Genomic DNA, 27,660 nt, shown 5'->3' on the forward strand with positions numbered 1-27,660 from the left:
ATAGGGGATGTACTATAGGGGGAGGTACTATAGAGGGAGGTACTAAAGGGGGAGGTACTATAGGGGGAGGTACTATATGGGGATGTACTATAGGGGGAGGTACTATAGGGGGAGGTACTATATGGGGAGGTACTATAGGGGGAGGTACTACAGGGGGAGGTACTATATGGGGATGTACGATAGGGGGATGTACTATAGGGGGAGGTACTATAGGGGGAGGTACTATAGGGGAGGTACTAAGGGGGATTTACTATAGGGGGATGTACTATAGGGGGAGGTACTACATGGGGAGGTACTACAGGGGGATGTACTATAGGGGGAGGTACTATAGGGGGATGTACTATAGGGGGAGGTACTATAGGGGGAGGTACTACAGGGGGAGGTACTACAGGGGGATGTACTATAGGGGGATGTACTATAGGGGGAGGTACTATAGGGGGAGGTACTATAGGGGGAGGTACTATAGGGGGATGTACTATAGGGGGATGTACTATAGGGGGATGTACTATAGGGGGATGTACTATAGGGGGATGTACTATATGGGGAGGTACTATAGGGGGATATACTATAGGGGGATGTACTATAGGGGGAGGTACTATATGGGGATGTACTATAGGGGGAGGTACTATAGGGGGATGTACTATAGGGGGAGGTACTATAGGGGGATGTACTATAGGGGGAGGTACTATAGGGGGAGGTACTATAGGGGGAGGTACTATAGGGGGAGGTACTATAGGGGAGGTACTATAGGGGGAGGTACTATAGGGGGAGGTACTATAGGGGGATGTACTATAGGGGGAGGTACTATAGGGGGAGGTACTATAGGGGGAGGTACTATAGGGGAGGTACTATAGGGGGAGGTACTATAGGGGGAGGTACTATAGGGGGATGTACTATAGGGGAGGTACTATAGGGGAGGTACTATAGGGGGATGTACTATAGGGGGAGGTACTATAGGGGGAGGTACTATAGGGGGAGGTACTATAGGGGGAGGTACTATAGGGGGATGTACTATAGGGGGAGGTACTATAGGGGGAGGTACTATATACACCCCACGTTTGTACCTTCATAGCTTTTAGCTACAAAGCTACAATCCAAGTTGATCTGGCTTCAACTGCAGTGAAGTATTATTATATATCAAGTTGTTGTTCAACCATTTCCACTCACCTCCGTAGATGTCTTGAATCCCCTGGCAGTCGTCTGCTGGCAGCCGGAAGTCATCAGTCTCCCTCCATTTGTAGTCTCTGTGCATGATGGACGATGTGTCGTCAGAGTGACCCAAACCCAGGCTGTGGCCCAGCTGATGGACCGCTACCAGAAACACATTGTAGGAACCTGGATGGATGGAAGAAGAACTCCTTCAGTTAAATAAAATAAAATACGTTTTTGTTATCCATTTGTTTTTGCGTCTGGGGGCACCACCTCCTCCTACATGTTTAGGGAAGTGGTGCAGGCAGACGGGACGACGACTGCAGAACAGAAGATACATTAGTGCAAATTTCCGCAATATCACAATATATGCGAGACAGTAGGCCTGATTCATTAAAAAGAAATACGCCACCGTTACACTGTGGCGGAAACAGATATCGTATTTATCCGTCCGATTAAGCTACGTTGAGATGACGTGTTATTCAGAGAGCGGTGTGTACCACAGGTGCGCTGGCGTATCGCAGGTGTATGTCATACTGAATGCAGTGGGTGCAAAGTGATCGGAAAAGCACCCGACAACCTCATTTGCATTGATCCACGCCCCATATCGCACCATAAAAGGCTTCAAGCATGACTCAGCAGACAGCAGTTTGGTCTGTCAAAAAAAGAAAAAAGGCTTTGCAGCCGCAGACTATGCGGCAGCCGCGGCCCGCGGTCACTGCATGAATATAGCCCGCACTCTATTAATGTAATAATTCTACACATGTAGGAGCAGGACAGTTAGGGCTTTTATGTTATGTCGTTTTTGCACAATTGTATATTGCCACTGTAGGCTACTATATATGTACAAACTGACATCAATCCATCAAAGGAACACCTTTGGACACCTTTGGACACCAAAGGAAATTATAATTGCTTCAGCGGAGCATGCACCACAACGGTGCGTGCTCCACTGCTGAAGCAATATAAATATAATTTATTGAATTAAGTTCGGGACCAAGGCGGGTGCTGCACTCACACCTTTGCAGTCAGAGGTAAAACATAGGCTATCCGATATTTAAAATATCGGATATAGGCCTATGTCAATGCAAAAGTCGTCTTTTGAGAGAGAGAGAGAGAGAGAGAGAGAGAGAGAGAGAGAGAGAGAGAGAGAGAGAGAGAGAGAGAGAGAGAGAGAGAGAGAGAGAGAGAGGGAGAGAGGGAGGGGGGCATTGCGCGATAAAGAACAGTATAGCCTATATACATTCATAAGTGAATAATTGGGATCCTCTTGTCTGAAGAATTTAATAAATTATAATCCAGTGAGTTTATCCAGTGAGTTAAACTATTCTGTGTGTGGCATCCATGCATGTGATCAATATCAATACATGATTATAAAGTCTGTCCTTCATATTTGCAAGCACGGGAGCAGTGCATGTCGGACCATCGCTTTTTCGCATGGCAGCGAATGTGGAGCTGCGGAGCGGACCGTTGCCCCGTCGGCTAGAATGCTGTCGGAAAAAAGGCTGCCTCCCAGGCTAATGTGGTCTTCTATTTTTTATATAGGGCTATATAGCCCATTCATTTTCCAATGTGAATCGGATCGGCAGCACGCTGCTGTCTGCCACCCCCCCCCCCCCACACACACACACACCCACACACACACACACACCGACCGACAGTCAACTGACTCAAGGAGCTCCGTAACAAAACAATTTCAATAGGCCTGCCGCCTACTGCAGGCATTACTACACTAAACAATGTTGGATTCGTAGTGCAGAATGCAGATAAGCCTATGTTCTTATTATAATTGTGAGTTTGTTTTTTAACATGCGCGAGAGCCGATCTACAAGCTCACAACGCGTTGCACTGCGAGTAGAAAGCTGTCAAGTGAGAAGCGCAATCGCGCATGCTATAGTAATATCCTAATGAATAAATAAAAAGGTGTCGGGCTTGCAGGGGCAGTTTCTGTATGGGAAATGCATGCATTTAGGCATACAAGTGCACTCAGCTTTTATTATATAGGCTATCATTTATTTTGTGCTGATCGACCAATATGTCATGGGGACACATGCCTACATATTTTATCGGAGATTTGGGAACAATTTATTGATTCAGCATGAAGACTAAAGCCTTCTGAATAAATCTCACGTGTATGCTTCCGCAAATGTCTCCCGTCTCCGCCACCTAAAGACGTCCCGTGGGAATTGACGGAGTTTCCGACCAACGTACGTGAGCGTCAAGTTCACGGCCATTTCCATGAATTCCAAATTAATGTGGGAAATCCACGTAAATGCCTTTCCGCTAGCTTCACGTCATGTTATCACCGTAAACGCCGTTGTGAATCAGGCCCAGTGTCTCTGCTTTCTTGCTTGAAACCTCTTGTGACAACCCGAGAAATCTCTGGTTTCTTTGATGTCTATTAATCTAGAATGAATTAGTATTTTATAAGGCTGTCACGATTCTCGATTCGTATCGAAATTGAATCGAAATCACCAGCCGACTCGCGATATTTCATTGCATGTGCACGGCCTGACGGCCGTCCGTTTATTCACCCCGGAACGTTTCTCACAGGACGAGTTTCAGAAGCCTGTCGGACGTATATGCCGCTGCGCAACCAACCCAGCCTGCAGTACGATGTAGTACAAATATATATATTTATTGGTACAAAGGGAGTCTACCAACGCGCCTCAAGCCTAAAACGGCTGATCCGGTGCTTCACAGGTGCAGGGACATCAAAGTTGCAAAAGGAGAGGAGACTGGAGCAACACGGACATTTAGAGCCTTTTATTAAGGTGCTGAGTATACAAAACGACTAACGTTTCGACCTTGCGGTCTTCATCAGAGTCATGAACTCTGATGAAGACCGCAAGGTCGAAATCCTTTTGCATATATATATATCCTTTTGCATATATATTTATTGGTTAATATTATGTATATATTTATATGAGGTAACTGGTGGTATTCTTGTGGTATATATGTATCTGTGATATCCCTTATATATACTGTATATAACTATACATCTAAGTAGACTTGTTATGAACCATATATTGGAATAGAGAGCGCCTTCTATTACATATGTGTTCTTCTCCACTCCAGGTTGGATTGTCTGTGTTTACCTTGTCAGTGACATCATCGAGGGGCCGGCTCTAGTCAGGCGTCTGACCAACGCCTGCCTCCCTTATTGGTTGCCGGTCACGTGTCACCCAGTGGCCAATGGGTGCACCGTTACCTACATAGTCAGTCTGTGGCTGACAGCAAGTCGGGGGAACATCACTATGGTCTTCTTCCGACCCGCTATTCTGTGTGACTACTCTGTGAAAACTACCTTATATTGTTTAACCCATTTGTTTTCCGAAAGCCCTTCGGAAAGGCTTTGTTTCTTTATTGTATTTTCTTTTGATTGTTTAAGAGCCATTATTGTAAATATCTTTTGATCACGGTTTATTATATATACTATTATAATAAAACATTTGATCATGGTTTCCTGTTCCTCCTTCTTATGTTGCCTACTCATCTTACGCCTAGACATATGAGTTGTAACAGCGTGCGCAGCGCGTGTGCAGCGCGTGTGCAGCGCATGTGCAGTGCGTGTGCAGTGCGTGTGCAGTGCGTGTGCAGTGCGTGTGCAGTGCGTGTGCAGTGAGTGTGCAGCGCGTGTGCAGTGCGTGTGCAGTGTGTGTGCAGTGTGTGTGCAGCGCGTGTGCAGTGCGTGTGCAGTGAGTGTGCAGTGCGTGTGCAGTGAGTGTGCAGCGGCAGCGCGTGTGCAGTGTGTGTGCAGTGCGTGTGCAGTGCGTGTGCAGTGCGTGTGCAGTGCGTGTGCAGTGCGTGTGCAGTGAGTGTGCAGTGCGTGTGCAGCGCGTGTGCAGTGCGTACGAGGAGATTTTGGATATTGGATGACGTCACACCACATGGGAAACACCGGAGGCTACGTGGATGCTAATGTAAACAGCTAACAGACAGTAAAATACTAGGGCTGTCACGATTCGTCTAATCCACGCTTAAATTCAACTTTCGATGTTAAGGTCACGATTCGATTCGATACGATTTTCGATACGATTCAATGGATATTTTTAAAAACCTCCTATTTCCAACAGAGCACTGTATGATCATTAATTTAGGCTAATGTTTTGATTAGTAAAGAAAAACACTTGTTTCTCTGCAATAAGACACTTTTATTTGACTAATAACTAATGAGAATAGCATCAACAATATAAAACTTGGGTTTTATGTCCTCACATCATTTTGAGAAGTTTCTTTAAGATGATGAGATAGATGACATTATTGTTAAGCTCTACTCTAAGTAACTACATCAAATAAAAAGTAAATAATAAGGCTGCTCGCTTAAAAACGTTAATCTAATTAGAGGCCTTATAATTAATTAATCTCAATAAATCACATTTTAATTTCAATAAGGTATTTTCAAAGGTATGCCAGTGAATCAATGAATAGTGACAAAAGATTAAGCAATAAAACGTTGTTTTTGAGGGGTGGCTGGGCGCTAGCCACTAGCTTCTGTTTTTGCCTCTAGTTGTTTTTGAGGGGCGCTAGCTGGTAACTATACTAGCCATGGACATGGTTCACATGGCTTGTTCACAGTCACGTTTCATGTTTCAAAATACAGTACTTGGAGTCGGGACTCGGGACTATAACATTAGCCCCACTAAAGGAGCTCACTCCGGCTCTCTAATGTAGCAGCTTCAGGGAGAGGTTCCATGGGCTGGACTGGACTGGTGTCAGCCTCCACGCTGTCTGCCTCATGTCTCGCACTGAACACAGCTTCGCGCTGCGGTCCTCGTCTCGATCACGATGCGATACATGTGGAAGCAGCCATAGCGTGGAGGCCAGCGCTAGTCCAGATGAAAGGCCACATTTAGAGCTTAATAATATGAGTCTAGCTATGACTCATCACTAGGCATGTAACCATATATCGTATATCGATATATATCGATATTAATCCCGACGATACAAATCGATTCATTGCATTTGTTTTGTATTTGAATGATGGTGTGTGTGATATGAAATGTGAGCTTTAATCATAATTATTCCATCATATTCAAGTGCTTTTGGAGAGAAATTACACTACTTTCAGTAGTAGATGACTGTAGAGGGGAGCTGTGTGTGTCTGTGACTGTAGAGGGGAACTGTGTGTCTGTGACTGTAGAGGGGAGCTGTGTGTCTGTGACTGTAGAGGGGAGCTGTGTGTGTCTGTGACTGTAGAGAGGAGCTGTGTGTGTCTGTGACTGTAGAGAGGAGCTGTGTGTCTGTGACTGTAGAGGGGAGCTGTGTGTCTGTGACTGTAGAGGGGAGCTGTGTGTGTCTGTGACTGTAGAGGGGAGCTGTGTGTCTGTGACTGTAGAGGGGAGCTGTGTGTGTCTGTGACTGTAGAGAGGAGCTGTGTGTGTCTGTGACTGTAGAGAGAGCTGTGTGTCTGTGACTGTAGAGGGGAGCTGTGTGTGTCTGTGACTGTAGAGAGGAGCTGTGTGTGTCTGTGACTGTAGAGAGGAGCTGTGTGTGTCTGTGACTGTAGAGGGGAGCTGTGTGTCTGTGACTGTAGAGGGGAGCTGTGTGTGTCTGTGACTGTAGAGGGGAGCTGTGTGTCTGTGACTGTAGAGGGGAGCTGTGTGTGTCTGTGACTGTAGAGAGGAGCTGTGTGTGTCTGTGACTGTAGAGGGGAGCTGTGTGTGTCTGTAGAGGGGAGCTGTGTGTGTCTGTGACTGTAGAGGGGAGCTGTGTGTGTCTGTGACTGTAGAGGGGAGCTGTGTGTCTGTGACTGTAGAGGGGAGCTGTGTGTGTCTGTGACTGTAGAGAGGAGCTGTGTGTGTCTGTGACTGTAGAGGGGAGCTGTGTGTGTCTGTGACTGTAGAGGGGAGCTGTGTGTCTGTGACTGTGCCCAGGTGATGCTCATGAACACATTTAGTACCGGAACTGCATCAAAATAAAGGCTCTGCTTGAGCCAGAGTAATCGCCAGAGTAGTGATCGCTTTCATTTTGAAAGCCATGAACCGGAAATACTATCTTAAAAAAGTTGACTGACAAAGTGACCTCACAATCTCCGATCATCTTAATATATTTATATACGCTCCAAAAAGAGTTCATATTTCGCTAGGACGTCCACAGACGTCGAAGGCACCTCTCGGTTCCAGACGATTTATGTATTAAATGTGTTACAGCTCAGTGGCCTTGTGGTTAGAGTGTCCGCCCTGAGACTGGGAGGTCGGGGTTCGATCCCCGGCAGGGTCATACCAAAGACTCTAAATAATGGGACCCAGTGCCTCCCTGCTTGACACTCAGCATCAAGGGTTGGATTGGGGGTGGGAAGTGAGGACGCTGGCGTCGACTGTTCGCCGCTTCACCTCCCAATGTATGAATGAATGAACCATTGTAAAGCGCTTTGAGCACTTGGAAAAGCGCTATAAAAATGCAATTCATTATAAAAATGCAATTCATCAAGGAAGGCAATTATGTTTCTGCACTGTCAAAAGTAATGCTACTTCTTTTGCAATGTAGTTAAATAGAAAATGTGAAAAAAGCTTGGGGGAAGATAAATAATAATAATAAATAATTTATAAATAATAAAAAGCGGTAATATTCTTTGTTTAAAATATCGTGAAAAATCGTATCGTGAACCTCAAATCGTGATACGAATCGGATCGTGAGTTGAGTGCATCGTTACATGCCTACTCATCACACGATCACTTACGGCTCTAAACTTCTAAAGTGTGGCTGTAAAGAGGAGCATTTTCATGAAACTGCTCTCAGTGGAGCCATCTGGTGGCGGCATGTAATCGGTTAATATAAACCAATGAATGAGATGTAAGTTGTGCACCATGCACTGTTCTGTAGCATTACAGCTGAGCCAAAAACATAATTGATGTTAAATCTCACTTCATTTCAGTTGAAGTGTCCTGTTAATTGTAATAAATGAACAAAAGCCCCTTCAACTAATTCCGGTTGTCTCTATAGCGCAAAACTCACTTTGTGTCCAAGTGACACCATCTCTTACCTTGCACATCCTGGTTGGCGACGCTCCATTGCCAGTCTAAGTTGAAGTGCACGAAAACACTCCTCCCACGCTTGGGGAAGGAGGAATGTGCCAGGTCCGATAATGTAAATTCATGGCCTTTGTGAGGACCTGAGTGGAAGGAGATCATGATGTCGACGTCTTCCTCATCGCGGAGGCCGTTATGGATGTCGTTGTAGGGAATAAACTCAAAGGTGAACGGACTGACATCCTTCCAGACTTTGAAGGCTCTACGGATGGCCTTTAATGTGTCCTGATGTGGGATTCTAGGTGGATAGTTCTCAATACTAGAGGAAGAGGAAGAGGCAAAGAGAGACAAACTAAGCAAAGCGGTCCAAGTGGAGTATTACATTCGCTAACTAACCCCACAGTAATCCCACAGGAAGACAAAACACGGTTTGGGTTTGGCCGGTTTGGCCTGACGTTCATCAAGTCTCGGTCAATATTAGGAAAGTGTCCCAATGTGTCCAGTTTTGTGGTAGATAATAAGGTGTCTTGATGATGTATAGATTATTGGCACATCAATACAAATACCTGAAGACCAATCAAAACTGTTCTGTTTGTACCTGTAAGTGAGGTCATACTTGTCCCACTTGCCTCCACCGTAGCTGCTCCACCCCACGTTGGTCTTGTCAGGAATGCCGCAGCGGGGTCTCTTCATGGCTCTGAGGGACGGGGGGGACAAGGAGACATTAGAGCTGAAGATACCAGAATATAATGTCCAGTAGCCTACAATTTAGCTCTCCATGTCAGACGTCTTTAATCAGACCCATCTGAATTGAGTGGTGCTGTACTGTACTGTACTGTACTGTACTGTACTGTACTGTACTGTACTGTACTGTACTGTACTGTACTGTACTGTACTAGCCCTCCTCCCTGGCCTGTGTGTGTCTGTGTGTTAGGCTGTTCAACAGTGACACTTGGTGGTGAACAAACGCTATTTTCGTGCTTGGACAGACAGACACTCCAGGGCTCTATTTTGGCCTCTACTCTTCCTGCTATATATGCTCCCTCTCGGACCCATCCTCTCCAAACACCATATATCCTTCCACTGTTACGCTGAAGACGTACACATTACTAGGGATGGGTCCGATTAACCGATTATCGTTAATAGGACCCGAAATCGATTATGAAAATGAATAATCGATAATCTTTTTTCTTTTTTTCCCCTTTTTTTTCTTTTTTTCTTTTAATGAAAATCAGTTGGAAAGGCAATATTGTCATCCAAACAGGACAGGGCTATAGGCCTACCAAAGTGTGCCTGGGATGTGTCTGTGTAGCTGGAGTGTGAGTGGAGATTGATTCCAATCAAGATACAGGTTTGGAGGATTTAGTAGGTGTTGGGAATTTACCTAATCAGGCCTAGGCTGGGGTTGCTACGGTGATCAATTGGCTCAACAGTGGTCCAGGGACCACCAGTGGTCCTCATTTAACACTTAGACTGCTGCAGTTTCTAGTGGACCAAGGATTTCTGGTGCTAAGGGGATTAACATGGGATTTTTAAACTTTTTGGGGGGCCCACAGCGAGGGGCCTCTTATAGCGAGAATCACACCGCATAAATCAAAAGAAAGCCTAACTTGTCCACTTCAATTTAAAAAATTTAATTATGATTCTACCATCTTCCATTCTGGAGATATTGACCTTTTTCTAACACCTGCTTTTGCCTGCACGCTGCTCGTGAAAAAAAAACAACAGAGATATGGAGGCTTGAAGTTGAAAGACATTGACAGACAGATACACAAATACACAAATAATATCATATACATACTATACACTGAATGAAAGCCCTGAATGTCTACTTTTAGGAGGAAAACAAATACACATTGATCCCATGTACAGTTTGTCACTAATTGGCTATTGAATGCAGCTTGCGCCCACCAGAGAACTTTAGAGAAGGCATGGACCCGAATAACTATTATTCACAAAATAAGGCCTATAGCGACATGTACATACTATATACCGTATGATAATAATAAAAATCACACCCCTGTGAAGTGAGCAGTGCAATTGCACTGCTCACTTCACAGGGGTGTGATTTTTATTATTATTACAGTATTAGTATTTTTCTTATGAAAGCAGAGAGTCTACTTTTTCATACGGTATATAGTATGTACATGTCGCTATAGGCCTTATTTTGTGAATAATAGTTCTTCAGGCCCATGCCATCTCTAAAGTTCTCTCTGAAAAAGATAATTTTAGAGGAAGCATGGACCTAACAACTAAATATTCACAAAATAAGGCCTATAGCGACATGTACATACTATATACCGTATGAAACAGAATACTCTCTGCTTTCATAAGAAAAATACTAATACTGTAATAATAATAGAAATCACACCCCAGTGAAGTGAGCAGTGCAATGTTGCACTGCTCACTTCACAACATTGCACTGCTCACTTCACAGGGGTGTGATTTTTATTATTACGAGTAAGACGCGCGAACGCGGAAAGCGAACGCAGATCGTAAATTGCAATAACAATTAGAACTAGAACTGCACTCTGCCGAGTGCATACTTGCTTGTTGCACACTAGTAGGCCATAAATGGCCTACTAGTGCGCAAGCAGAGCGCGCAAGTACTTTCGACCGCTGGAAACTATCACATCTCAGTATCTCTGTGAAGGAACGTTTGAAATGTATAATCATTACGTGTAACTATTTGCTACCTAACTACTTTTTTACAGAAAAATAAATCATTGATATGTGATGAAAAAAAAGGTATATAAACTGAATTAAAATATATTATACAGTATAATTATTGTATTACTTATTGTAAATTGTCAATTGTTTTAAATGTATTTCATTTTGTACTATAGTGATATTAATACTAAATCGTGATCAGAGTAATATGTGTCTCTAACTTCAATTTCTGTAATAATACTTTCAAATTTGTTGAAATATACATGATCTAAAATACTTCCGAAATCTGTAGTTGGATTTGTATCTCAGTGATGACGTAAGAGAAATGGTCATCTGTGTAATCTGGTCCCACCAGATACCACATTACGTCATCGTTGAGAGCTGGGACCAGAGTACACGTATATGTATGACTAGCTCTCAGTGATGACGTAAGAGGTCATCTGTGTAGTCTGGTCCCAGTAAACCAGGCACAGATTTACAAATTACAAATCACATTACAACTACATACAGAGTATGTAGTTGTAATTTGATTAGCAGTATACTGTGGTTACTTGGTTCCAAAAAGTGAAGCCAAGTTTTTTTCAACCGTAAGTCTGTGCCTGGTTTGCTGGGACCAGTTACAACATTACGTCATCGTTGAGAACTGGGACCCAGAGTACATCGTGTGTATATGTATGACTAGCTCTCAGTGATGACGTAAGAGATATGGTCATCTGTGAAGTCTGGTCCCAGCAGACCAGGCACAGATTTACAAATTACAAATCACATTACAACTACATACAGAGTATGTAGTTGTAATTTGATTAGCAGTATACTGTGGTTACTTGGTTCCAAAAAGTGAAGCCAAGTTTTTTTCAACCGTAAGTCTGTGCCTGGTTTGCTGGGACCAGTTACAACATTACGTCATCGCTGAGAACTGGGACCCGTTACATACGTATACACACCATGTACTCTGGTCCCAGTTCTCAGCGATGACGTAATGTTGTAACTGGTCCCAGCAAACCAGGCACAGACTTACGGTTGAAAAAAACTTGGCTTCACTTTGAAGAGACCAAGCGAAATTACAACTACATACAGAGTATGTAGTTGTAATTTGATTAGCAGTATACCGTGGTTACTTGGTTCCAAAAAGTGAAGCCAAGTTTTTTTCAACCGTAAGTCTGTGCCTGGTTTGCTGGGACCAGTTACAACATTACGTCATCGTTGAGAACTGGGACCAGAGTACATGGTGTGTGTATATGTATGACTAGCTCTCAGTGATGACGTAAGAGATATGGTCATCTGTGTAGTCTGGTCCCAGCAGACCAGGCACAGATTTACAAATTACAAATCACATTACAACTACATACAGAGTATGTAGTTGTAATTTGATTAGCAGTATACTGTGGTTACTTGGTTCCAAAAAATGAAGCCAAGTTTTTTTCAACCGTAAGTCTGTGCCTGGTTTGCTGGGACCAGTTACAACATTACGTCATCGTTGAGAACTGGGACCAGAATACATGGTGTGTATATGACGTAATGTTGTAACTTGTAACTAGTCCCAGCAAACCAGGCACAGACTTACGGTTGAAGAAAACTTGGCTTCACTTCGAAGAGACCAAGCGAAATGATTACTTGCGCGCTCTGCTTGCGCAAGTAATACATTACAGACATGATCTGCAGGGTGTCATAGTTAGTGCTTGGACCACGCCAGCTCCATATATGGTCACAAAAGACGCCATCACACTCATGTCACCATGACTCAGCCATAACCATATAAGGAGTCCCCAAAGCAGGACCACGCCATCACACTCATGTCACCATGACTCACAAATCACTCAGCTCCATATATGGGCACAAAAGGGCCAGGTCCACATATACAGTAAGCGGGACAGACACACACACACACACACACACACACACACACACACACACACACACACACACACACACACACACACACACACACACACACACACACAGACAGACAGACGTGATCTGCTAGGTCTCATAGTAAGTGCTCACTGCGTTCGCAATTACAGTATTAGTTTTTTTCTTATGAAAGCAGAGAGTCTTGATGCACATATCTGATCATAAAACGGACTTGGAAACTTTCTTCTGCCTGCATCGTGGTCAGTCTCTCTCCTAAGTTGTTAGAAAATATACATCAGCCTCAATCGTAGCCCCATATGTGCCCTCTCCCTACGCTCATTATGTGATTCGAGCTACAATCGCAGTAACAGGGGGGGGGGCAACTAGGCTTTGAGGAAATTATCTTGCATAATCAACATTATTGTCGATCGGGTGCCGCTCCAAACATGTCCAGACATACCACTAACCTCACCGATCCAGTCTCGCGTCTCTATAAGGTGAGACGCGAGACTGGATGCAAAGCAGCAGCAGCAGTACGTCAACAATTATAGGGAAAATAGCTTTATCCACCACGGCCTCCGCAGTTTAGGAAGAGACATGTGTATTCGTTATACATTACAAACGGGTCAATGACGTCCCAGACGCCTTCATTGCAGTCTTATCACTGCAATTATAATGAATACAACGGTTACAATCACAGCCGATAGATAGTGTCTGCTGGCGAAGACGCTATGGCTTGCGATCTGCACCAAAGTATCATGGTGGTCCCTCGATAATGTGCAATCTGTCCATGACTAACTCCATGTGTCTGGCAAACGTTATGAAATCAAATGCCGATCGTTGCAGGTTTATATACGGGCAGAGAGCAAATCGCGTTGTATCTTTTTCCGAGAATGAGAGAAATGCAAGGCAAGCCTAATCCTATGCAGTTGAAAGCAGTGGGGACTGGGAGTGGGGGGGGAATCCAAGAGGAAGAGACCCCCCCCCCCACAATTCTCCCTCGGGAGAAACCATGTAGAAACAGGAGGGGAGGGGGAATCGAGTGTATTCAGACACACAAGAGCATGGACCCATCCATTTTAGATCCCCTGACATCTGCGTTGGTCTATGCCGGACGGCCGTCTCCATTACGTCGTAATGGGGGCTGCCTCCTCGCATAGACCAACCAATAGGCGGTGCCAGACGCTTCTCAGACCAACACCTCTTTTCAGCAGGGGGGGGGGGGTTTAACTCTTTTTAGAGCCGATCGGTGTTACATTATGAGTTGTCCGGGCGCATATATAGTTGAACTACAGAAATCAATAAAAATACTATTTTGGACCATAAAACGTATACGTACGGTCTCAGCATTGTATGTTTGGGTATCAAAAAGCGTACGGGTACGCTGTCAGCGTTCGATGTGTTAAAAGATGGAGTTAGTAACCAAATGGACCCTTATTAACTCTCAAGAGTTAAAATTATTGTTAATCAACTACATCAGGGTTTCCCAAACTTTTTTGACTTAAGTACCCCTTGGGGGAAATATTTTTGAGTGGTGCAACCACTCCTACAACCAGCAATGTCTGTGTACCTGTAACAGTGAGCACGAGTATGTGACTCATTAATACCAGTAGGGGGCGCCAGAAACAGAGCAAATATATACATATGTGAGCAAACATTTTCTCTGTTAACTCTGAACAAAAGCAGATTGAGAACCAAAATGAGCGACAGCCATCTCTGTGATGTCCTTCGCATCTCAACCACCAATCTTACTCCTGACCTGCCAGCCATCCCTCAGTCCCAAGTTCACTGCTCCTACTAAGTGCAACTGCTGTTCCTATTATAGGTGAGTTAAAACTATATTACACAGTATTCGTGTTAACAAGCCCAATTACTTAATAAATCCAGTCAATTAAAGTTGATAACATTTTCTAACAAACGTTGATGTGTTAACAAGCCCAATAAATTATTTGCATAATAAGCTTAAATATACCCATCCCCTGTCCCCTTATTTTTCCCTCTTTATACAGGGCTGTGAAGGGGGATCACCATCCTGACTAAGAAGCTATGAGGCTGCTGTTTTGAGAATGTGCTGCCAAGTTCCAACCCTTAAAATAAATGAAAACCCATTTAAGGAAAGTTGTGATGTAGGCTGTTTTATTTCTGTAAGCATATTCAATTATCAAGAATAATTGACCTACATTTGATTGATTTTTGCTAACTTTAATACATGACAGGTGAGGCGATATACCTCATCTCTAGTGGGTGGCCCAGCCCTTCCTATATTTTTCTGTATGTGGCCCTCAGTGAAAAAGGTTTGGGCACCCCTGCTCTATAATAATATATAAGAGTCTCAGAGCATGAAGCTCTGAGTGTCTTATTTCTCTAGCGAAGGTTTCAATAAATGGTTGACCAAACCAAGGAGCTACATGAGTAGATGTAGGAGACATACGTGATGGTTTGTTGGTCCAACAGTCCAGTGACATCCAGGTTGTAGGACCTCTGCATCTCCCTGATGGCTTCAGACAGATCCTGGTTAGATGAGTCCCTGCTGTCCAGGGGAGCCAGGTAGCCATATTGTTTCAGCCATGACTGGTGGAGACACAAAGACAAACAAGACACCATTAAAAGGTTTGTTCCACAATAAGAAATAACCAAACACTTTGAAGGAACAAATACCAACTTTTATTTACAGGGAATCATTAGTACAGATTGTGCTGTCTGTGAATCTGTCTGTGGGTGAGCAGGTCATCTGTCTGTGGATGAGCAGGTCATCTGTCTGTGGATGAGCAGGTCATCTGTCTGTGGGTGAGCAGGTCATCTGTCTGTGGGTGAGCAGGTCATCTGTCTGTGGGTGAGCAGGTCATCTGTCTGTGGGTGAGCAGGTCATCTGTCTGTGGGTGAGCAGGTCATCTGTCTGTGGGTGAGCAGGTCATCTGTCTGTGGGTGAGCAGGTCATCTGTCTGTGGGTGAGCAGGTCATCTGTCTGTGGGTGAGCAGGTCATCTGTCTGTGGATGAGCAGGTCATCTGTCTGTGGATGAGCAGTATGATCGGGGCCTGGACTGATCGGGGCCTGGGCACTCACTCAAACGTTTAGACTAATTGGTGTCCAGACGAGGACGTATTCTGCGTTACCCGCACAACTATTTAGCCAATCTGCCATTTTGGCCACACAGGGACCTGTCCCATGATGACATGGACCTGTCCCATGATGACATGGACCTGTCCCATGATGACATGAGTTAGAGCGGACTTGGCAACACCGGAGAAATCCATGAAGAACTAACAGGAGATTTAAAGATGGAGTGCCACCATTTTTCCCCACCCTAAAACATGATCATCAGGTATTATTACACTATAAGGGGGATGAACTTTTTCCAAAAAGTGTACAGTATTTGTTAAAGTAATGCTTTTATGTGGACACGCCCACCAGTTCATTAAGTATGCCTGGTTTGCCTGGTTGGTGGTGATGGGTGGTGATCCACCTGAACTGAAGCCGCACCCACAGCTGTAGTTGCATGATAAAGGGGGAGGGGTTAGGGGAGGGGCTGATAGTGTGGTGTCACTATATTAATGTTTACTTCATTGGTCCGTTTGACTGTTTGGTTCAGCTGGTGGTTCAGCCTCCAGGAAGAAACCCTAAATACAAAGTTAATACATCATTGCACATAAAAACAACTCCAGGGTGTCTAATGAAGTACTGTCACCTCATAGACACATGAAAAACTGGAAAAATACAAAAATTGTGGCACTCCATCTTTAAGACGTTTCTAACTCATTACCTGCTCATGTTTCTAACTCATGTGAGACTCAATGTGATAGTAATATCCTATTGGCCAATTGGAGTGAGACTCAATGTGATAGTAATATCCTATTGGCCAATTGGAGTGAGACTCAATGTGATAGTAATATCCTATTGGCCAATTGGAGTGAGACTCAATGTGATAGTAATATCCTATTGGCCAATTGGAGTGAGACTCAATGTGATAGTAATATCCTATATTGGCCAATTGGAGTGAGACTCAATGTGATAGTAATATCCTATATTGGCCAATTGGAGTGAGACTCAATGTGATAGTAATATCCTATATTGGCCAATTGGAGTGAGACTCAATGTGATAGTAATATCCTATATTGGCCAATTGGAGTGAGACTCAATGTGATAGTAATATCCTATTGGCCAATTGGAGTGAGACTCAATGTGATAGTAATATCCTATTGGCCAATTGGAGTGAGACTCAATGTGATACCATACCATACCATCTTTATTTCTATAGCACATTTAAATAACAACAAGTTGTACCAAAGTGCTTTACAATAAAATAATAAAAATCACAACTTCATTTAAAAACAAACAACATACAGTACACAGTGTCACTTTCAACATCAAAGGCTCATACTATGCTTGGAAAAGCCAAAGAATAAAAATATGTCTTGAGGCGTGATTTAAACACCTGAAGAGTGGGGGCTTGTCTTATGTGCAGAGGCAGCTCATTCCAGAGTTTGGGAGCTGCCACTGCAAAAGCCCGGTTCCCTCTGAGCTTCAGCCTTGATTTAGGCACCACCAGGAGAAGCTGGTCAGACGACCTGAGGGTCCTTGTGGGAACATACGGTATGAGTAGTTCAGAGAGATAAATGGGTGCCAAACCATTTAAACATTTAAAAACAAAAAGCAAAACCTTGAAATCAATCCTGTATCGCACAGGAAGCCAATGGAGGGAGGCTAGTACAGGACTAATATGGTCACGTTTACGTGTGCCTGTAAGCAACCGTGCGGCGGCATTCTGGACTAGCTGTAAGCGAGAGATGGAGGCCGGGAAAGACAAGATTTAATCTTTGCCAGCCTTCTAAGCTGGAAGAAGCTCTTTCTGACTGTTTCATTTACCTGTTTGTCCATTTTTAGATCAGAGTCTATCTTAAAGCCTAGATTGGTGGCAATTGGCTTTAAGAAAGGCTCAAGGGGACCCAAATCACCAGGAGGAAACACATTGTTGCTTGGCCCAAACACCATAACTTCGGTCTTGCCGTCGTTAAAAAGTTTAAAGCCAGCCATGCTTTTACATCCTCCAGGCAAGCGAGCAAGGGTTTTAAGGAGTCAGGGTTGTTACGTTTCAGAGGCAGGTAGATTTGGCTGTCGTCAGCGTAACAGTGGAAGGAAACACCGTGTTTTCTAAAAAAAGATCCTAGGGGGAGCAGGTACAACATAAACAAGATTGGACCTAAGATCGAGCCCTGTGGCACCCCGCAGGGGAGGGATGCTGTGGAGGATGTGGCATCTCCTAGGGTGACACAGAGACTTCTCCCTGACAGGTAGGATCTGAAAAACTCCAGTGCTGACCCTCTAATGTAATCTACCGTGTCGAAAGCGGCAGTCAGGTCCAGGAGCACCAGAATAATAGAATCACCAGAGTCCGTAGCCAAAAATATATCATTGAAAATTCGTACGAGTGCAGTCTCAGTACTATGAAGGGCTTTGTACCCAGACTGGAACACTTCTAAGATGCCATGGGTGTTCAGATGGGGCATCAGTTGGGCCAGGACGCATTTTTCCATAACGTTTGAATTAAAAGGGAGCTTGGAAATAGGCCTGAAGTTGGATGGGACAGAGGGATCGAGGTTGTGCTTTTTAAGCAACGGCTGTACCACAGCATGTTTAAAAACGGCTGGTACATCACCTGCTAGGCACCGGTTTAAGATCAATAGGAGATCCGGCCCTGTGGCACCACTGGTCTCTTTAGCCAGCCGAGGGGGAAGGACGTCTGAGGGGGAGCCAGTTGGTTTTATTTGGGAAATAATTTCCTCTAGCTGAATAAGAGACACAGGCTCAAAGTGGCTCAAAATGGCGGGGCAGGTGACAGCAGTAGACGGGTCATGTGTCGGAGTAGGGATGCTAGCCCTAATGTTAGCAACCTTTTCCATAAAAAAACTTTAAAAAGAGCTCACATGTTTCAGGGGAAGCATCTAGACAGACCGGCTGGGGGACGTCAAGAATGTCGTTTATAGTTTTAAATAAAACCTGAGGTTTGTGACAGTTTGTCACAATGATATCTGAAAAGTATTTAATTTTTTCAGTTTTGACAATTAGCTGGTATTTACGCCAACTATCACGCAAAATGTCAAACGACACCGTTGGCTTATCTTTTTTCCACTGACGTTCAGCTCGCCTGCATTCTTTTCTGACCTTCCGTGTGCTCTCATTCAACCAGGGCTCAGTTTTAGGTTTAGCGCGCCTGGTTTTAATGGGAGCAACTGTATCAAGGGCTTTATGACAAATGGAATCAAAGCGAGCGGTTAGCTCATCTGTGGTCATACACACAAGGCTGGCTGGGCTTGGTGAGCCTACTGTTGCACTAGTGAAGGCAGACGAGAAACGGGCGGCAGTGGAAGAGTTAAGTATACGGCATCTAATAGCTGGTGCAGCTTGTTTAACAGTGTGACATGGGAGTGACACATCAAACAAAACAGGCATATGGTCAGAGAAGAAAGCACCACATATTTCAACATTAGAAATAGGTAAACCATATGAGAGGACCAAGTCCAATGTGTGCCCGTGCTCCTGTGTGGGACCAGACACAGACTGCACAAGATCAAAGGAACTTATCAGACTTAAGAATTCACTAGCCATTGGCTTAGAGGGACAGCACACGTGTATATTTACATCACCCAGAATTAAAGCATGATTATACTTCGGCATTATTTCAGCCAGAAAGTCTGAGAAATCAGGGATGAAGTGCTTGTTGTACTTTGGCGGTCTGTATATTACAGCGTACAGTACAGGATAAGAGCGACCCAGCTCAAATATGTTCAGCTCGAAACTGGAAAATGAGAGCGGTGACAGCTGTTTACAGTCAAAGTTTTGTCTGAAAACTGTCGCAATTCCACCTCCCTTGCCGGTCGTTCGTGGAGCGCTGAAATACGCACAGCCAGGCGGCAAAAGTTCGGAAAAGGTAGTTGACTCACCGGCTCTCTCCCAAGTCTCAGTGATTGACAGAAAGTCAAGCTGACGTGTGACGAAGAAATCATTCAGGATAAACGTTTTGTTTGTTAGCGACCTAGCATTTACCAGGGCGATCCTTGCTGGAGGCGGGGCAGCGCTTCGTTCAGTCCCGGTCGCGGGAGTCCGGGCGAGGGGTCGAAGGCAGCAGTGGTTCACTCCTCGTCTGCGGAGGTGAGGAGTGCAGCGACGGTTAGGGAAATCCTTATCCACGTCAGTGTCAGTGACAGGCACCAGCCAGGTGCCGATAGGCTCGAGAGAGCGACGGGAGACAGAGTAGAGACAGGTCGATCCATTTCCAACCAGGGTAGATGCAGAGAAATGCACCAGAGCGGCTTTCAGCCTCACTAGTTGGCCGCTGCGTTTACCACGGGAGCGGGTCTTGTGCCGTCTCCGACAGGGGAGAGGAGCGCACAAGTGAGCAGGTATACTCGCGAGCAGCGGTGGCAGAGGAAACGTTTTCTGTCTCGAAAACAGAGTCAAATTTTCGCTAGAAAGACGAATATCCAGCAGGGCTTGGCGATCATAAGCCAGTAGAGAGTTGACATTTTCCGTGACAACTGATAGAACAAGCACAAACACAACCAGAACAGACAGCGGGAGACGGGCGGCCACAAACACAGGCGCCATCACTTCTGCGTCAGCTGTCAAACCGTAGTAACCGATAGTAATATCCTATTGGCCAATTGGAGTGAGACTCAATGTGGTAGTAATATCCTATTGGCCAATTGGAGTGAGACTCAATGTGATAGTAATATCCTATTGGCCAATTGGAGTGAGACTCAATGTGATAGTAATATCCTATTGGCCAATTGGAGTGAGACTCAATGTGATAGTAATATCCTATTGGCCAATTGGAGTGAGACTCAATGTGGTAGTAATATCCTATTGGCCAATTGAAGTGAGACTCAATGTGATAGTAATATCCTATTGGCCAATTGGAGTGAGACTCAATGTGATAGTAATATCCTATTGGCAGTGCCGGTTCTAGGCGTTTAGTGGCCCTAAGCAGCATAATATAATGTGCCACCCCCCCCTGCACCGCCGGGGGGGACCAGAAGAATCTGTAAATTTTTACATGAAAATGCTTCAATCTGGTGCACGTTGAGATCAAAATTAAGAAGCTAGATCTATAAAAAACTACACACATAACATTAGATTATTATCATCTTTACTGTGCTATTGACTGAAATCAACTTCACCTGTGGGCTGTGGGCCACAGGTGTATTGAATAATGCAATTTGCAACTTGCATTATTCAATATCCTAATTTGTACTCCTCCACAGTGGAGCCCATTGATGATATGCACACGGCTGCCATCTTGCCAGCAAGGTGCTACCTAGGTGCTACCTAGGACTATATTAAAAGAGGACAGGAAGCGAAGACCGTACGGTGGACTCCATGTTGCTCCATGGAAGGTCTTCGCTTCCTAACCTCTTTTAATTAACCTTGGGTGCAACTTCCCATAGACAGCCCATTCATCCAAACAGAACAGTCCTATCTAATTGTATTAAACAACGTCAAAATCACCAACATTGCAGCTGTACGGAAAGCTTGAATTATCCTGTTTCGATCTGCAATGTGTTTGTTTAATAAAATCAGACCCGTGTGAACTGAGTGTTGCAACTCCCCCCCCCCACACACACCTCTCTATCTCTCTCTCTCTCTCTCATTAGCAGGCAACAGAGCAGCACTATCCCTCTCTCTGTTTCTGGCGCCCCCTACTGGTACTAATAGTCATATGCTGGTGCTCATTAACATCACACACATAGGTGTACACGGACATTGCTGGTTGTAGGAGTGGTTGCACCACTCACAAATGCACTGTACTGTTAACTGAGAGTGGACGACCCAATTAAGCATTACACTTGTTTACAAGAGGGTCCACCTTGTTCAATTCATCAAAACATTTAGGGACGTACAAATATACACTTCTATATAGTTGAAGAACAGAACAGGGAATAAAGGAGGTAAAAAGGGAAAAGAAACATAAGGAGAGAGAGAGAGAGAGAGAGAGAGAGAGAGAGAGAGAGAGAGAGAGAGAGAGAGAGAGAGAGAGAGAGAGAAGCACCCTGTATGAGCTTGTAGATCAGCTTTTTGAGGGGCGTTAGTGCCTCCTAAAGCCCAGCTTTCCAGGTTGTGTGAACACAAACATTGGCTTGCGATTGGCTGATCACCCCATAGCGATGATTTGATTGGCTGAGAAAAGTACATATTGAAGATACAAGTGAGGGCAGAAAAGTGAAGACGGAGCACGCACGCACATACACGCATGCACCTTTTGCAGAGCAATGCCCTCTTACATCTTATCTCCATATTTTAACTTTATTTAATAATGAATGCCCTACTTTGTCATTCTGTCACACAAAAGTAGCAAAAACAGCAGATCTACAAGCTCAACGTGTGGCACAGATTTAGAGATGATTCTATGTGTGTGTATTTTCTAAAATGTCTGTGCATATAGAGCCCTATACTAAATGAAAGAGTGTTGAGCGTGTGTGTAAAGTACGTATGTGGAATTGTGCGTGTCAATAGCCTGGAACTACAACGATCCTTGAGGAATGTGTCAGAGATTAAATTATAGGTCTCACACGAGAACATCACAGTCTGTAAACACAACTGCCTGCAGTGGGTTGACCTAAAACTCACCGGAACCGTGCTGCCCTCAACAACGCCTCCTGGTGGACTCGCTGATACTGAGGGCCTCTGTATATAATCTGGTCTCTCCACGTCTACTGAGGTCTTTTTTGGAGGGTCTGTGGAGGAATAAACATTGATGCACTCAATTAACAGTGGGCTGAGTATACAGCATTTTACACTAGGAATGAACACTAACAATGATTAATGTATGAATAATGTGGTGTCTAACATTACATCACCTTTGGTTAAAATAATAAAACACTGGACACTAATATACACCCCACGTTTGTACCTTCATAGCTTTTAGCTACAAAGCTACAATCCAAGTTGATCTGGCTTCAACTGCAGTGAAGTATTATTATATAAGTTGTTGTTTAACCATTTCCACTCACATCCGTAGATGTGTTGAAGCCCCTCGCGGTCATCTGCTGGCAGCTGGAAGTCATCAGTCTCCCTCCATTTGTATTGCATCCATTGCATGATGGACGATGTGTCGTCAGAGTGACCCAAACCCAGGATGTGGCCCAGCTCATGGACCGCTACCAGAAACACATTGTAGGAACCTGGATGGATGGAAGAAGAACTCCTTCAGTAAAATAAAATACGTTTTTGTTATCCATTTGTTTTTGCGTCTGGGGGCACCACCTCCTCCTACATGTTTAGGGAAGTGGTGCAGGCAGACGGGACGGCGACTGCAGAACAGAAGATACATTAGTGCAAATTTCCGCAATATCACAATATATGCGAGACAGTGTCTCTGCTTTCTTGCTTGAAACCTCTTGTGACAACCCGAGAAATCTCTGGTTTCTTTGATGTCTATTAATCTAGAATTAATTAGTATTTTATAAGGCTGTCACGATTCTCGATTCGTATTGAAATTGAATCGAAATCACCAGCCGACTCGCGATATTTCATTGCATGTGCACGGCCTGACGGCCGTCCGTTTATTCACCCCGGAACGTTTCTCACAGGACGAGTTTCAGCAGCCTGTCGGACGTATATGCCGCTGCGCAACCAACCCAGCCTGCAATACGATGTAGTACAAATATATATATTTATTGGTTAATATTATGTATATATTTATATGAGGTAACTGGTGGTATTGTTCTGGTATATTATGTATATAGACCTATCTGTGATATCCCTTATATATACTGTATATAACTATACATCTAAGTAGACTTGTTATGAACGATATATTGGAATAGAGAGCGCCTTCTATTACATATGTGTTCTTCTCCACTCCAGGTTGGATTGTCTGTGTTTACCTTGTCAGTGACATCATCGAGGGGCCGGCTCTAGTCAGGCGTCTGACCAACGCCTGCCTCCCTTATTGGTTGCCGGTCACGTGTCACCCAGTGGCCAATGGGTGCACCGTTACCTACATAGTCAGTCTGTGGCTGACAGCTCGTCGGGGGGGAAGCCCTTCGGAAAGGCGTTGTTTCTTTATTGTATTTTCTTTTGATTGTTTAAGAGCCATTATTGTAAATATCTTTTGATCACGGTTTATTATATATACTATTATAATAAAACATTTGATCATGGTTTCCTGTTCCTCCTTCTTATGTTGCCTACTCATCTTACGCCTAGACATATGAGTTGTAACAGCGTGTGCAGCGTGTGTGCAGTGCGTGTGCAGTGTGTGTGCAGTGCGTGTGCAGTGCATGTGCAGTGTGTGTGCAGTGTGTGTGCAGCGCGTGTGCAGTGCGTGTGCAGTGCGTGTGCAGTGCGTGTGCAGTGAGTGTGCAGTGCGTGTGCAGTGCGTGTGCAGTGTATGTGCAGCGCGTGTGCAGCGCGTGTGCAGTGCGTGTGCAGCGTGTGTGCAGTGCGTGTGCAGTGAGTGTGCAGTGCGTGTGCAGTTCGTGTGCAGTGTGTGTGCAGTGTGTGTGCAGCGCGTGTGCAGTGCGTGTGCAGTGAGTGTGCATTGCGTGTTCAGTGCGTGTGCAGCGCGTGTGCAGTGCGTACGAGCAGATTTTGGATATTGGATGACGTCACACCACATGGGAGACACCGGAGGCTACGTGGATGCTAATGTAAACAGCTAACAGACAGTAAAATACTAGGGCTGTCACGATTTGTCTAATCCACGCTTAAATTCAACTTTCGATGTTAAGGTCACGATTCGATACGATACGATTTTCGATACGATTCAATGGATATTTTTAAAAACCTCCTATTTCCAACAGAGCACTGTATGATCATTAATTTAGGCTAATGTTTTGATTAGTAAAGAAAAACACTTGTTTCTCTGCAATAAGACACTTTTATTTGACTAATAACTAATGAGAATGAGAATAGCATCAACAATATAAAACTTGGGTTTTATGTCCTCACATCATTTTGAGAAGTTTCTTTAAGGGTTAGGGTTAGGGTGAGATAGATGACATTATTGTTAAGCTCTACTCTAAGTAACTACATCAAATAAAAAGTAAATAATAAGGCTGCTCGCTTAAAAACGTTAATCTAATTAGAGGCCTTATAATTAATGAATCTCAATAAATCACATTTTAATTTCAATAAGGTATTTTCAAAGGTATGCCAGTGAATCAATGAATAGTGACTACAAAAGATTAAGCAATAAAACGTTGTTTTTGAGGGGAGCTGGGTGTGTCTGTGACTGTAGAGGGGAGCTGTGTGTCTGTGACTGTAGAGGGGAACTGTGTGTCTGTGACTGTGCCCAGGTAATGCTCATTAATACATCAAGGAAGGCAATTATGTTTCTGCACTGTCAAAAGTAATGCCACTTCTTTTGCAATGTAGTTAAATAGAAAATTTGAAAAAAGCTCGGGGGAAGATAAATAATAATATAAATAATAATAATAATAATAATAATAATAATAAATAATTAATAAATAATAAAAAGCGGTAATATTCTTTGTTTAAAATATCGTGAAAAATCGTATCGTGAACATGATATCGTGATACGAATCGGATCGTGAGTTGAGTGCATCGTTACATGCCTACTCATCACACGATCACTTACGGCTCTAAACTTCTAAAGTGTGGCTGTAAAGAGGAGCATTTTCATGAAACTGCTCTCAGTGGAGCCATCTGGTGGCGGCATGTAATCGGTTAATATAAACCAGGAAGAATACTGCAGAGTAGTCATCTTATTGTTGATAAGTTAGTTTAGTTAGTTAGTTTGCAAAGTAATGATGTGTTTTTTATTTGTTTGCATTCATACAAAAGGAATGCAATGAATGAGATGTAAGTTGTGCACCTTGCACTGTTCTGTAGCATTACAGCTGAACCAAAAACATCATTGATGTTAAATCTCACTTAATTTCAGTTGAAGTGTCCTGTTAATTGTAACAAATTCAACTAATTCCGGTTGTCTCTATAGCGCAAAACTCACTTTGTGTCCAAGTGACACCATCTCTTACCTTGCACATCCTGGTTGGCGACGCTCCATTGCCAGTCTAAGTTGAAGTGCAAGAAAACACTCATCCCACGCTTGGGGGAGGAGGAATGTGCCAGGTCCGATAATGTAAATTCATGGCCTTTGTGAGGACCTGAGTGGAAGGAGATCATGATGTCGACGTCTTCCTCATCGCGGAGGCCGTTATGGATGTCGTTGTAGGGAATAAACTCAAAGGTGAACGGACTGACATCCTTCCAGACTTTGAAGGCTCTACGGATGGCCTTTAATGTGTCCTGATGTGGGATTCTAGGTGGATAGTTCTCAATACTAGAGGAAGAGGAAGAGGCAAAGAGAGACTAACTAAGCAAAGCTGTCCAAGTGGAGTATTACATTCCCTAACTAACCCCACAGTAGGCATGCCACGGTATGAGATTTTACAGTACGGTACGGTGCCGGTATTGATAATCTATACCTCGGTATTCCACGGTATTTATATAAATAAAAAAATCCCCCCCCCCCCCACCCCACACACACACACCTATGTCTAGAGACTACCCCCACCTCCTTAGAAGGCCTTCTTTGTTCCCCAACCTGCAGGCCTACATATCTTATTTTTGTATTTTTACCTTTTATGATAATTTGAATTGTGTTATTTGTCATGATTATGAATTGATTGAAAGTCCTTGCTGTCTTGTTTCCATTCGGTCCTGGGCCAGGGCCGAATGGAACAAGACAGCAAGGACTTTTTTCAGTGATCCCTTTGTGATGTGTTTGACTGTACCCTATACTGATTACATTTCTGCCAATAAAGTATTCAATCAATGAATCAATAGATATTCCCCACTGTATTTCACTGTACTATGGCTCCCCCTAATGGCCGTTTTAATGGCGTACCCTGTAGCAGAGGTAGTGCAATCTGTGCATGCTCACAACTGTCACTGTGTGCCTCCGTGTTGACACTAGTTCACTCTTATAGTACAAATAGAAATATGGAATATACAATTGGATCTGGGTGTCTTTCAGCAACACTAACTCAAAGGTAGGAAGCAACTTTTTAATCTACTGCAGCTGTGTGGTGAAAATAAATGTTTTGCCTTAGTGTGTGAGTGGAGTTGCTTTGCATATGCGCAGCATGCGCCGCCCAACGACGCTGTATTAAAATACCGTATGCTCGGAAATCTCACGGTATCAACACCGTGGCTGTTCCTGTCGCGGTATTACCGAAATTCGGTAAACCGCGGCATGCCTACCCCACAGTAACCCCACAGGAAGACAAAACACGGTTTGGGTTTGGCCGGTTTGGCCTGACGTTCATCAAGTCTCGGTCAATATTAGGAAAGTGTCCCAATGTGCCCAGTTTTGTGGTAGATAATAAGGTGTCATGATGATGTATAGATTATTGGCACATCAATACAAATACCTGAAGACCAATCAAAACTGTTCTGTTTGTACCTGTAAGTGAGGTCATACTTGTCCCACTTGGCTCCAGACGCTACGTAGCTGCTCCACCCCACGTTGGTCTTGGCAGGAATGCCACAGCTCTTCATGGCTCTGAGGGACGGGGGGGACAAGGAGACATTAGAGATGAAGATACCAGAATATAATGTCCAGTAGCCTACAATTTAGCTCTCCATGTCAGACGTCTTTAATCAGACCCGTCTGAATTGAGTGGTGCTGTACTGTGCTGTGCTGTGCTGTGCTGTGCTGTGCTGTACTGTACTGTACTGTACTGTACTGTACTGTACTGTACTAGCCCTCCTCCCTGCCCTGTGTGTGTCTGTGTGTTAGGCTGTTCAACAGTGACACTTGGTGGTGAACAAACGCTATTTTCGTGCTTGGACAGACAGACACTCCAGGGCTCTATTTTGGCCTCTACTATTCCTGCTATATATGCTCCCCCTCGGACCCATCCTCCCAAAACACCATATATCCTTCCACTGTTACGCTGAAGACGTACACATTTACATGCCTCCGCGGCTCTCACACCCAACAGCAATAACTCCTTGGAGCCCCTGATTAAATGATGATTATAGCTTGCAGAGTT

The 27,660-nt window shown here is 44.1% G+C and overlaps 1 protein-coding gene across 1 annotated transcript in view; it reads right to left on the minus strand.

Annotated features, from left to right (window-relative positions):
* The window catches only part of LOC308333672 (uncharacterized protein), a 609,943-nt gene that overhangs the window by 25,360 nt on the left and 556,923 nt on the right, over window positions 1–27,660 (minus strand). Inside the window, exons 21-28 of the mRNA XM_080790127.1 lie at window positions 27,069–27,167; window positions 25,639–25,943; window positions 22,648–22,818; window positions 22,265–22,347; window positions 15,073–15,212; window positions 8,719–8,817; window positions 8,135–8,439; window positions 1,168–1,335 (exon numbers count right to left, since the gene is read on the minus strand). Of these exons, the coding sequence (XP_080646253.1) occupies window positions 1,168–1,335; window positions 8,135–8,439; window positions 8,719–8,817; window positions 15,073–15,212; window positions 22,265–22,347; window positions 22,648–22,818; window positions 25,639–25,943; window positions 27,069–27,167 (1,370 nt within the window). The remainder of the gene's footprint in view (window positions 1–1,167; window positions 1,336–8,134; window positions 8,440–8,718; window positions 8,818–15,072; window positions 15,213–22,264; window positions 22,348–22,647; window positions 22,819–25,638; window positions 25,944–27,068; window positions 27,168–27,660) is intronic.

Source organism: Protomyctophum bolini (genome assembly GCF_963924005.1).
Source record: "Protomyctophum bolini genome assembly, chromosome: 18".
Classification (NCBI taxonomy): Eukaryota; Metazoa; Chordata; class Actinopteri; order Myctophiformes; family Myctophidae; genus Protomyctophum; species Protomyctophum bolini.